This window comes from Tursiops truncatus, chromosome 17, assembly GCF_011762595.2.
Source record: "Tursiops truncatus isolate mTurTru1 chromosome 17, mTurTru1.mat.Y, whole genome shotgun sequence".
Classification (NCBI taxonomy): domain Eukaryota; kingdom Metazoa; phylum Chordata; class Mammalia; order Artiodactyla; family Delphinidae; genus Tursiops; species Tursiops truncatus.
Window position 1 is genome coordinate 28,767,637 of NC_047050.1, and position 13,345 is coordinate 28,780,981.

The 13,345-nt window shown below is 38.6% G+C and overlaps 1 protein-coding gene across 2 annotated transcripts in view; it reads left to right on the forward strand.

The window, feature by feature from the left end:
- Positions 1-13,345, forward strand: part of ATP6V0D2 (ATPase H+ transporting V0 subunit d2) — a 47,981-nt gene that overhangs the window by 3,227 nt on the left and 31,409 nt on the right. For both annotated transcript variants that reach the window (XM_033843079.2, XM_004312917.4), the window contains exon 2: positions 9,277-9,448. In XM_033843079.2, coding sequence (XP_033698970.1) covers positions 9,277-9,448 — 172 coding nt within the window. The remainder of the gene's footprint in view (positions 1-9,276; positions 9,449-13,345) is intronic.

Sequence of the window (13,345 nt, forward strand, 5' to 3'; positions counted from 1 at the left end):
ACTCTGAGGCTTAGAGTGGCTGTGACTAATCTAACCACCTTGTCAGGGGAGGGGTATGCAGACATCTGCATCTGCTTTTCCACTAAAATGTCTGCCTCCTGAGCATGAATGGAAGATACATGAATAGGTCCATGTTGCTCTCAGCTCCATTTTTTTTTTTTTTTTTGTGGTACGCGGACCTCTCACTGTTGTGGCCTCTCCCATTGCAGACCACAGGCTCTGGACACACAGGCTCAGTGGCCATGGCTCACGGGCCCAGCCGCTCCACGGCATGTGGGATCTTCCCAGACCAGGGCACGAACCCGTGTCCCCTGCATCGGCAGGCGAACTCTCAACCACTGCGCCACCAGGGAAGCCCTCAGCTCCATTTTGATATAGAAAATAATGTCTGTCCTGCCTGTTTATTTTATAAGATGTTGCGAAATAAATCACTTGTGAAAAGCAGTGCAACTGTTGCATGTGTGAATGTACGGAGAGAAACCCAGCCACCTTCCGAGCTGGCTTAAGACATGAAGAGAAGAACTCAACGACACTCATTGAGACAGAAGTTAAGGATTTTAGGATTTGTTTACTTTCTTACATAATATGCACCATACAAATTATGGGTAAAGAAGAGTGGGTAAAACAGTGTCAGGATAGTATTATGTGTTGAAGCATTTTCTGTAAAGGAAAGCTAACTTGGCAAAGCTTATATTTGCCTTTAGTCTTTTGAAGTCCTCTAGTCTTTAAAAGAAAAGTGTCCTGATACCAACAAGTTGTTTTAGAACCACTTACCAGGAACATATAAGGTTTCAGGTAAATTTGGAAGAGAGAAACATGAAAATTGTCCAGAAAAGCTTTGAAAAATCCTAGTATTTATGATTGTGTGGGTGTGGTCAGAAATACTCATCCACTCCAAGGCCTGACCCTGACTAACAGTGACCTGAACGAGTCACTAGGACCCTCTGTGACTCAGTCCTTCCAGGGGACAGGAGAGGAAGCCAGTTCACATGGCCTGTGTCGATGGTACTGCTTGGAGGCTATATTCACATAGAAAATTCTTAAAAGTAACTTTTAAAACAAGTTCTTTAAAATTAATTTGAACCAAAATAATAATGTTAAAGGGACATGAAATAGTCTTTAGAAGAATTAACACTGCTAATTTTTTTAATTAAAACTTTTTTTAGAGCTGTTGTAGGTTCACAACAAAATTAAGGAGGAAAGACAGAGATTTCCTATATAACCCCTACTCCCACACATGCATAGCCTTCCCCTTATCAACATCCCGTACCAGAGTGGTGCATTTGTTATAATCAGTGAACCTACACTGATACATGGTAATCACCCAGAGTCCAGAGTTGACAATTCAGTCACTCTTGGTGTTGTACATTCTATGGGTTTGGACAAATGGATAACGTGTATCCACCACTATTGTATTATACATAGTATTTTCACTGCCCTAAAATTCCTCTATACTCTGACTATTCTCCCTCTCCCTGACCCCCAGCCCAGCAACCACTGACCACTTTACTGCTTCCTTAGTTTGGCCTTTTCCAGAATGTCACATAATTGGAATCATACAGTATGTATGTAGCCTTTGTATGTAGAGTATACATGCCAGTATGTAGACTGGCTTCTTTCACTTAGTGACATACCTTTGAAGACCCTCCATGTCTTTTCATGGCAACATTGCTACTTTCATCAGATTTTTTTTTTTAATTACAAACAAGACTTTGTAAGTATTCTTTCTTCTTCAGAAAAAGGACAAAGTAGTAAAATGAATACTTCAGAGCTTTAGAATTTAGTAAGAAATAGCCTTTTCTAAAATTTATGGTGAAAGTGATCTCTGGCTCTCAGGGTGTGGTAAGAGCGCTCTGGACCCAGCATTTACCTCGTCCTCTTTGCCATCATTTTTGGGAAGGGGATGAGAGGAGGTGATTATAGCTCACGAACAATTATTTCCTTTTCAAGGGACATGACCTTCATTACTTTCCAACTGTGTCTTCATATGGGAATTAATTCATATATTAAGCACTTTCCCTTTAGAGCCGAGGAAGTAAAGATGGAAAAGAAATAGTCCCTGCCCTAAAATGGCTCCAACTCTAGAGAATAAAAATATTGAAAAAATAAGAATCCCTTAATGATAGCAGTTGGGCCTCAAAATTCCAAATGCATGTACATTTGACCTGGTACTTCATGTAGCATTGTTGGGAATAGCAGAAAATGAAAAACAAATAAAGTGTCCATTGGCAGGGAACTGGTTAGATAAATTATGGAACAGTCACGTAATGGGCTATTCTGCAGCTACAAAAAGAAAGAAAGAAAAGAAAAAAAGAAAGAAAGAAAAGAAAAAGCATGAGGACACACACACACTCTAAGAGGACTGATATGGAAAGATAGGTGAGACGTATTAAGTGAGGAAAGCAAGGGGAAGAACTGTGTAGCATACGGATACTCTTTACTGAAAAAGGCAGATACATTTAAAACATATTTTCTATATGATTTTCTTGATACAAAGAAACTGTGAAAGGATTCAAATGAAACTAAAACTAGTAATTTACTGGGGCTAGTAATGAGTGGTGGGGGTGGTGGATAGGTAGGTGACAAGTAGGAGACCTTTCATTGTTTACCTGTATTTATACCTGCTACCTATTTTTTTTTTTAATTTTATTTATTTATGGCTGCGTTGGGTCTTCATTGCTGCGCGCAGGCTTTCTCTAGTTGTGGCGAGCAGGGGCTACTCTTCGTTGCGGTGTGCAGGCTTCTCATTGCGGTGGCTTCTCTTGTTGCGGAGCACGGGCTCTAGGCACACAGGCTTCAGTAGTTGTGGCATGCAGGCTCAGTAGCTGTGGCGCACGGGCTTAGTTGCTCTGTGGCATGTGAGATCTTCCCCGACCAGGGCTCAGACCCGTGTCCCCTGCATTGGCAGGCGGATTCTTAACCACTGTGCCACCAGGGAAGTCCCCTTACTACCTATTTTTAAATTAAAAAATCCATATAGAAGGAAGACTCTTATTTCAAAGGACTATCACCAAGCTCCTTTAGACATTATTTGTACCTCTAATTATAGTACTTATTTTCTCTGCCTTGTATTAAAAATGCATATACAATACCATCACTTTTCTGTTCAAAAATACTTTCGTCAGGCAGAATAAACTTCACTCAGTTTAAAGGCTGGAGCACTCTGTCCTATCTCTACCTGGTAAGCATTTCCTCAGAACCCTTCTGTCCTTCTACAGTTATTCCTTCAGCCACAAATTCCATTCATCCTGCTTTCCTGGAGAACACCCATTCCTCTTTAAAGTCTCCACTTCCGAGTCAATTTCTCTATAAACCCTTTTCTACTGTATCCCTATTGGGACAGAATTGACTACTCTCAATTTTGTGCTCTATTGTGCCTTGTAATGGACCTAATTCTGTGTAGCATCTGTGATATTTGCGTAAGTATGTCACCCTGGGGCAGGACATTTGTCTCGTTTATCTATCTAGTCCCCTGAATTATCAGTTAAGGGCTTACCTCCTGAATGAATAAATGAATCTATCCCCTCCTAAATTTAAGCCTTCAGGGCAGAAACTATAAATATTTCTGGTGACAGAGGTGTTAATTAACTAGGTGGGAGAATCCTTTCACAATGTAAATGTATATCAGATCACCACAATGTACACTTTAAATGTCTTACCATTTTATTTGTTGGTTATACTTCAATAAAACTGAATTTTTTTTAAAAAAAGACTTTTTTTTAAGGGTTGAAACCACACCGTATACTTTTTTGTCTCCTAGCTTCTCTAGCCCAAGGCTATGTTTTGCACATAGTAAGAATCTGAAAATACACATTAGAAATGTCTGCACGTTTGAGTTTAAGTCCTGGCTCTTCTACTTTCTGGCTCTGGGGTGTTAAGCCAGCTGCCTAACTTTTAGTCATGGTGCTTTCTTATCTGATGCTTAGATGGTATCTCCCTGGCCTAACTCCCAGTTACCAGGGGAGTTAGAAATTTCTGAAGATGTTTTGTAAACTGTAAACCATAAGAATTCCTGGGAAGTCATAAGAACACCCCCTGAACCGCAGTGTATATACAACAAGAATTAATTTACCCTCTTCTGCTGGACTTTGGAATTCCTAAGATAATCCTTCCATTTCTTGGTTATGGTTAATGGTGTTTGGTATATGATTCTAAGTAGCTGATTCTATTTGCCTTCAAAAGCACTGGTTTGTTTTGGAAATATTCATTCTATAAATAAAACAATTAAAAATATAAGAAGAGTTTAAACCTATAGATAGAAAATATATTTGAAAGTGAACCAAATCTTGAAAGACAGTAGGTTGGGAAAATGCCAGTGAGATAAGGCATAGGAGGTGGGTGGAGGGGAGTTGATATGGCCAGACATTCTAGGTTCTTGGGAAGAATTAATGAACTATAGATAGAAAACAATAAAAGCATATGGGTGAGGAGTAAAGCAGTTTGGCTGCAATACTAGCATACTTGGAGAATAAAGCAAGAATTTAGGTTGGGAAATTTTTTGAAGGCCCTTGAAAGTCTAATTATGGAGCTTCAAAATATCGGATGAGGAGGTACGTTTGAATCTTCAGTCAAATACTTGTAAGCATAGAAAACATGAACAAGTTATTTCTCTGAGCATCGGTTTCTTCATCCATGTTTTTGTTTTGTTTTGTTTTGTTTTTTTCGCGGTACGCGGGCCTCTCACTGTTGTGGCCTCTCCCGTTGCGGAGCACAGGCTCTGGACGCGCAGGCTCAGCGGCCATAGCTCACGAGCCCAGCCACTTCGCGGAATGTGGGATCCTCCCGGCCCGGGGCACGAACCCGTGTCCCTTGTATCGGCAGGCAGACTCTCAACCACTGCGCCGTCAGGGAAGCCCAGCTTCTTCATCTATGAGATGGGGATTATTGTTAAGATTGAGAGATAATGTATATTAAAATCATTGTCAGTGGTAAAATACTCTGCAAATATTATGCAAGTTGCTTTTAATCTGCCTAAAACTCAGTAGTTCCAAGCTACTTATAGGATCATTATAAGATCAAAATATTTCTTAGGAAATATTCTTTGAGGCATGGAATACATGGAGAGAAACAAGTCTGGGAGAATCTATTAAGAGACTGCCATGGTGAGCTAGGTTTATGATATGGTCATTCTAAATGGGGGATATAAGGAGAGGAAATCCAGGAAGATATTAAGGAACAATGCAGGGGATTTGGAGTTAATAAAGCATCAAAGAGGACTTGAAGTTTTATCACCATGAGAATGGCAGTACATTAGCAAAAATTGAGGAAGAAGCGGCTGGTTTTATAGATCCTGATATATTTATTAAAATCTGAGTAATTATATGATGGTAGATTCCAATATATTATTTAAGAAAATTCTGGTTTAGAGAATAAAAATCAAAGTCTTAGCCAACTGAATCGAACTACTTTGGAAGTAGATGGGTACAAGTGAGGAAAAAAAAGGCTCTTCACCTACATCATCTTTTAAAATCCCCACAACAACCCAAAAGCATAGTTTCTATACCTATTTTGTAGATGAGGAAACTGAGTTCAGAAAGGTCAAATGACTTTCATAAGTTCAGTGCCAGCAGAGTGTGGTGAAGAGGCAGGGGGCTGCTCAAAGATAGCACCCTTCACAGGTACCTCTGAAGGTGCTTCCTTGGCATAACCTACCTGGAGTGTGAAAGATCTGGACATTCATTTTTATAGAGTATCAACAGGAAGCTGCACAGAAGAAAAAAAAAAGACCTATCCAACAAATTAATAAAGAAGAGGTAACAACCAGATTGTTGTCCTGCCTCACTGGCCAAGAAATCTCAGATAATTCCCTGAACCCAGTGGACTGCAACCCACAGAAGATGCATTTTTACTTTATGACCCTGTGCACACACATGCGGGCACATTTCATATACACTACTTTGGATGATATACTCAGATATTTGTTATAATAGCTCAGTCTGTTCTCTTTATGTTATTACATCTGGGACCTATAAAATTGATTTAGTTGGTAGTGATCTCACAGTTCTTCATTTGAATAAAAAAAGCCACTTGACACACTACTCTGGATAAGAAAAGGGTGTAATTTTCCAAAGTGTGCTCTGTGGGTGTCTCCGTTGATTTCTGGTGGCTTGGGAGGTTCTGTACCATACTCTTTCCAAAGAAATCATTCAAAGTAATGTATTAAAGGCTTTCAGTTCCTGCAGTTAAGAAGCCTTTTTATTCCAAATGTATTTGACCACAAAGCTCTATTCATCACATACCTATTTAGATAAGCATTTAGGGAAATGTGAGGAAAAATATGTGATCCTATTTTTAAAACTATAAACATTATTGTCATTACTGACAGATAATGATATTGTCTGAGCAAATATTTCAGGTCGTAAGCTTTTCTTAGGATCTGATTGCAAGTGTCCCTTGGATCATCTTGGGGCTGGTGAGACAGGGCTCCTTCTATCTCAACTCTCTCTCCACCAAGCACAGTATTACAAGATTGCTTACAGGGTCTGAAACACTTGAGACATTTTTTTAATATAAATTTATTTATTTTTCGTATTTATTTTTGGCTGCATTGGGTCTTCATTGCTGCACTCGGGCTTTCTCTAGTTGCTGGGAGTGGGGGCTACTCTGTTGTGGAACACGGGCTCTAGGCACGCGGGCTTCAGTAGTTGTGGCACGCGGGCTTAGTAGTTGTGGCTCTTGGGCTCTAGAGCGCAGGCTCAGTAGTTGTGGCACACGGGCTTAGTTGCTCCACCTCACGTGGGATCTTCCTGGACAAGGGATTGAACCTGTGTCCCCTGCATTGGCAGACAGATTCTTAACCACTGCACCACCAGAGAATCCCTGAAACACTTGAGGCATTTAATTTCAGAATCTCACTGGCAGCTGAAAGGTTTGGAAGTTATTTTGCTTAAAAGAACCATATGTCACATGAGCAATATACCATGGTTTTGGAAGAAATACCATTTGTGTCACTTCTGTTGGCAAATATTCCTCAGTGCTGAGAAGGCAAACTGTCAAACTGTATAAAAGTCTGACTGTCAAAATAAAAGCCAAAGAAGACATAGCAAAAGAGTATGATTTTTTTAAATTAACTTAATTAAATAGGTAATTGAGCAATTAAATTCTGCAGTCAATCAGATGAAGAGCATTTCTGTTGCATGACCTACTCCAGACACTGAGGAAGAATGCCTGTCTGCTGAATCTCAGAGACTCAAGAACCACTTGAGTGCCTAACTGCAAATCCACCCTCCCATCAGCTTACAGAGCAATTAGTTCATAGCCCACAGGGGCTCCCTGTTATCCTCAGGATCAAGGAAGTCACACCAAGCCTTCCTGGGGACAGCCCCTGCTTATTTCTCTGTCTTCACTTCTTACCCCTCCTTCTCTCCTACTAAGTGCTTCAAACCACCAAACTGAACTGTTTTGAGTTTCTTGCACCCACCATACCCATACTAATTCATGGAATGCCTTCCTTGCGCTCTTACATAGCACCTTAAGGCTCACCTCTGGCTTAACCTTCTTCTGGAAACTCTCCTAGGTTTTTTTGCTCTCATCCCTATGCATCTTGCTCTTATTTTCTATGTTCCCGTATATCAAGGTTCTTATCTTTATCACTGAATTTAGTTGTTTGCATCATCTGTTTGTCATGCCTCTACCTCCACCAGATTGTGAGTTTCCTTGAAGATGAGGAATATGTCTTGTCCATTTTGGGCCTACTGTGGTAACAGCACATAACAGATGCTTAATAAATGTTTGAATGAAAAATACAGTAAGATCCAGGGTGCTATATTGTCTCCAGTTGTGTGCTAGATGGTGCCAAAGACTTTTTTTTTTTTTTTTTTTTTTTTGCGATACACAGGCCTCTCCCTGTTGTGGCCTCTCCCGTTGCAGAGCGCAGGCTCCGGACGCGCAGGCTCAGTGGCCACGGCTCACAGGCCCAGCCGCTCCGCGGCATGTGGGATCTTCCTGGACCGGGGCACGAACCCGTGTCCCCTGCATCGGCAGGCGGACTCTCAACCACTGCGCCACCAGGGAAGCCCCCAAAGACATTTTTGATATTCAGATATTTAAGAACACTTATACGTTGGGTACTGCACAAGGAACCAAAAGATAAAAGATATAACTAAAAGATATAATGAAGAAAGCAGAACTGCATTTTTGGAGTTAACATATTAAGACTTTATAATATTCTGGGACAGGAGCTGTGCTAGAAATATTATCCAAGTACTTTGAAATTCAGCGTGAGATTGAATAATTCTGCCAGACAGAATTAAGGCTTTACAGAACAACTGATAATCTGATTTAACTGATTGGCAATAAATTACAGACTTTTAAGATATGAGGCTGGCTTTGAGTCCATTTATCAATGTGATTTTGAGCAAGCTATTAAGCTCTCTGAGCTTCAGGGTTCTTATCTGTAAAAGGGGCTAAAAATCATTCCTAACTCATAGGGTTGCCATGAATAGTAAATGAGATAATACACACTTGATACAATGCCTGATATGCAATAAGCGCTCAATCACTGGTAACTATTATTTTAATGCTGAAGGATACATTATAATGAGCAATCTGAAAAGGGGAGGGGGCCAACTCTATAGAGTTAGATGGGATCAGTATTAACAGAAGTGTAGGACTGGAAAACAAATGGTTTGTTCAGGATGAAGTGACAATAAATGAAATCAATTAAATTATCTGGCAACCAAAAACATTGCCATTTAAAGGACATCTAACATGGTCCCATGGAAATGATGTTGGAATTCAAGAGTAAGGAGACCCATCTCCTAGTTTAAGCTCCACTACTATATAACTCCCATTTAGACCTGCTGAAACTCAACTTCTTCATCTGTAGTCAAAGGATATTGGTGGCTGCCCTCCCATACCCATGGTAAATATTAGTAATAAACTTTTCTTTTCCATCAAGCTGAGATGGAGGCTTAGTATCCTCAAACAGTTTTCCTAGCACTATTTTCAAATGACTAAGTTGGCTCAGGCAAAACCAATTTGCAATCTCTGGACTAGGTGGTCTTTTATGTTCTTTTGAGCTGTGCTAAATAATTCTAGAATTTTTCAGGTAATTAAAAATTGTTATATCGTACTAGACTGTGTTAACATGAATTTTTTATTGCTTTAGAGATTGATGCTCAAATCTAAATCACATGTAGACCTTATGTTAAGGTCTAATAAGATAATAATTAAATATGCATTTGTCATAAAGTTACCGTACTTTCAATTAATGTTGTAAAGGTTATTCATGCATGTTCAAAATTTAACCTGATTTGGGGTTTCATTTAATTTCAGATCTGAAAATTCATCTCCAGACCACTGATTATGGCAACTTCTTGGCTAACCAAACAAATCCTCTTACTGTTTCCATTATTGACACAGAGATGAGAAAAAAGCTATGCAGAGAATTTGAGTATTTCCGGAATCATTCCCTGGAGCCCCTGAGCACCTTTTTCACATACATGACGTAAGTGATAGCAGGAGGCCCTACTCCTCCCCAGTGTGATTGTGCAAAGAACCCCGAACAGTTAACAGGTGGGGTGTTAGGCTGACATGAGGCTTAAGACCTCTTCTACTGTTTGAGAGTTTGAATACATTCAAATTTGAGCGACTGATAAGTTCACAGAGCTGCATTTTCACTGTTAGAATATAGATTTCATTTATTTATAAACATTAGATAGGTGGCAATGGCCTCCGTGTAAAGCAGTGTTTTCAGTTTTCATTCTAAAAAATAAGTACTGCTGATGCGTGAAGGTAGATATGTGACATTTTCAGATCACTTGTCAGGGTGGGGTTGAAATATCACAAATCGTTCTTAAAGCCACACCTACCCTTTCCTGATTCCTCTTCAACGACATAAGGAGTTCCCATCACAGTTATATGTGTTTTATTTTTAATCCCTCTCCATCACCAGTGGTTCCAGTCTTTCAGGGTGAAGACCCTTCTTTTTAAAAAATGTTTGAACTTCTACACTATAGCAAATTGTATTTCTTAATCCAGTTAATAGATTATATCCAGCGCTCAAAACTTTGGGCCTCTCTAGTTGTCTTAGCTGACAAACTGGGAACAAACGCCCGCAATGGATGAGCTGTTTATCATGTATATACAATTTAGATGTAATATACAAAGTTATGATTACCAGATCCAGGGCCTCGACTGGTTGAGAAAGGCATAAAATAAAAATATCCCTTTATTCCACATGTCCCCTCCTTCCCCACTCAGTTCCATTTCCTAAATGTAGGTACTTCTCAGTTTCTTATTATTTTTCTAAAAAAAAATGTACATTGTGTATGTATATTGATGCACACTCAACCCACCCTACCCCCACATTTTCAATTTATACAAACAGAATCAGTTTTTTCCCACTTAATATTTGTTAGAAATATCCTCATCAATGTCATACTTTATTAAATAACTGCGTAGAAGTCCGTGTTTGGTACATATCATGACTCCATTTATCAGGCATTTATTAACAACTAACTAACTTTTTTTTAATTACAAAATGTTTTGCAGCTAGCTTATTACTGTGTAGGTCTTGAATTTATTTCTAAGCTAAATTTCTAGCAGTGTGAGTAATGAATCAAACGAATGCCCCGTTCTTTTTTGTTTTGTTTTGTTTTTTTGTTTTTTTAACAGGAATGCCCCGTTTTTATCTTAACAAAATTTGCTAAGTTGAACCATCCCAACAGCACATGAGAAGGCCTGCAGCCCTAACCATTACCAACATCACATACTACCTTCTTAAGTTTTGCCCTTCCAATAGGTTAAAAACTGTATCTCTGCTTTAATTTATATATTTTTATTAGCAAAAGGGAACATCTTTTCACACTTAACTAGTCATGTGTATTTGCTACCTGATCAAATACTTTTATTTGCTACGTGACCAAATACTTTGTCTATTTTTTTTTTATTGAGGTATTCAGCATTTTTTGTTTATATATAAAAGCTCTTTTTAAATTAAGAAAGTTAACCTTTCTGAGAAAATTTATTTTCTCAGTTTGATATAATTTATTTTTATATTGTTTGTTTGCTGTAGGAACATTGAAAAATTTTAATTAGCTATTCGGCAGTCTTTTCATTGTACAATCTTTTGATTATTGTGTTCTGCTTAGAAAGGCCTTCTCCACTCCAACTCATCAATAAACTCACCTGTCTTTTCTTCCATTTTTTTGCTGTTGTTGTTGATGTTTCATTTTTTACATTTAAAACTTTGATTCATCTAAAATTTATTTTGGTGTAAGGAATGAGACTAGAGATCCAGCTCAAATTGTTCTTCACACATAGTGATCCAGTTGTTCTGTACCATTTCCGTAAATAAGCAAGTAGAAGAAATGATCATAATTCCAGGCAGGAAGTAACCACTGATGTCCCTGAGACATGTTGTTAGTGCCTGTGTTCCTTGTTTGTGCAGTCAATCCTCCTATCACTAAATAGTATAGAATTTTATTTATAGGCAAGACACAAATGCTGACTTTTTTAAAGACTCCAACAGTATACAACTAGTCAGGGATGAAGATTAGATATGAACTTGGGTCTGACTCAGTCTAAAGCCCAAGCACTTTTTTTGAGAATTCTGGAAGGGCCAACATTGTTGCCAAGCCTGGAAATGGAGTAGAATTTGGAGATTCGGGAGAAGGCTGAACATCTGGGGTTGACGCATGAAGAGGGAAGGATTCTGCCTGCATGAGGAATAACTGGTCAGTTTGGGCTGGAGTAGGCTGTGCAGAAAAGGAAGGAGAGAAATGGGGAAGGGAGGCTAGAGAAGTAAATTCCAACCAGATAATGGAGTCTTCAGTGGCCAGGCTAATGAAGCTGGCCTTTATCACATCAGAGTATTTTGTGTGTGTGTGTGTCCCAAGATTTATTCCTCTCCGTAACAGTTGGGGTGAAGTAGAATGCACTTGAGCTTTGGACTGAGTCAGGTCCGAGTTTATATCTAATCTTGAATGGCTGCCTATGAGAGAGGATTTGCAAGCAGGGAAGCCTCTTGCAAAAATGTCTGGCATGGGTAATTATGAAGACATTAAAGATTCCTGAGCTTTAAGACAACATGGCCATAGTTATGTAACAGCAAAAATGATAATCCAAATGCTAGACACCATTTATGAACTATTTCTATATGCCAAGACTCTGCTAAGTACTTTACAAATATTGTCTCATTAAACCCTCATGACAAGTCTTATTCAGTTCTGATCATCACCATTTTAAGGATGAGGAAACGAAAACTTAAGTGCAATAACTTGCCTAAGTCACAGATCTAAAAAGTGGAGGAGTCATGATTTGAAATAAATGTTAGCAGTAGGCTTTGTAAAATTATTTTGCTCAGATTGTAGATGAGTTCGGAAAATCTGACCTGTGATGACAGGGGACAGTCCAATTTTAACTGAATGAGAAAGCTGCCAGGCTTTGTACTTTTTAGGTTGCAAGACGATCTCACATGATGAAAATTTTCCCCAGATCTGTGAAGAGATGCTCCAGCTCTAAGAATAACTCTGAGTCATTTGGTCAGTGGTTCCTCTTACGTGATGATTCCACGATTTATTGCTTCCTAATTATAGACTCTTAAACCTGGAAGGAGCCTTAGCATTAATTAGCCTTCTTATTTCACAACAAACTACCATGTCAATCTAGTTAAAATATACTCTGTTTCTAAAAACAATTACTTAAAATTCCAAATATTTCTAGTCATTAGCGATATTTAAAAACTGTATATAAGAATTCAGACAGTCACAAATACCTGGGTAGAATGTTAATAAAAAATAAGACGTGGAAATGTAGTTTTGGTAGAATCAGTATTGTTAGTAATGGGCATGTTTTAATTTATCTTCTGCCTCTCTCTGTCGCTCTGTCTCTCTCTCAGCTGTAAACTCTTTGAATTAGTTCTTTTAGTATCTCTATCTGGACTTACAAGTATATAATGGGCACTGAATATTTGCTGAATCAATATATAATCCTGTATTTAGCAGTATCTTACACATACATATAGAAACATACTTTCACACAGTTCAGGATTTTATATTTTATATAGTACTTGAGAATTGGTTATTTACTGGCCAGTATGTTAGTGTAAAAACCAAATGTCATGCCTGCAGGTACATTTTGTGTGACCAGGTCAGTCTTTACAGTAATTTTTAAAAATATATTTAATTAAGGCTTTATCCAATTAGCCACAGTTGCCAGCACTCCCTTTTGTCTTATGATCTTCAGGTATTTAGTTTACTTATCAGACATCTGACCTAGATGTTTTACCTACATCTCTACACAAAGAAGTGTTTATATCTCCAGTTTTCAAACTAGAGAAACTGAGGCTCAACATATTAATGTATATTTCAAGATCACAACATTATTAAGAGATTTGGAAGAG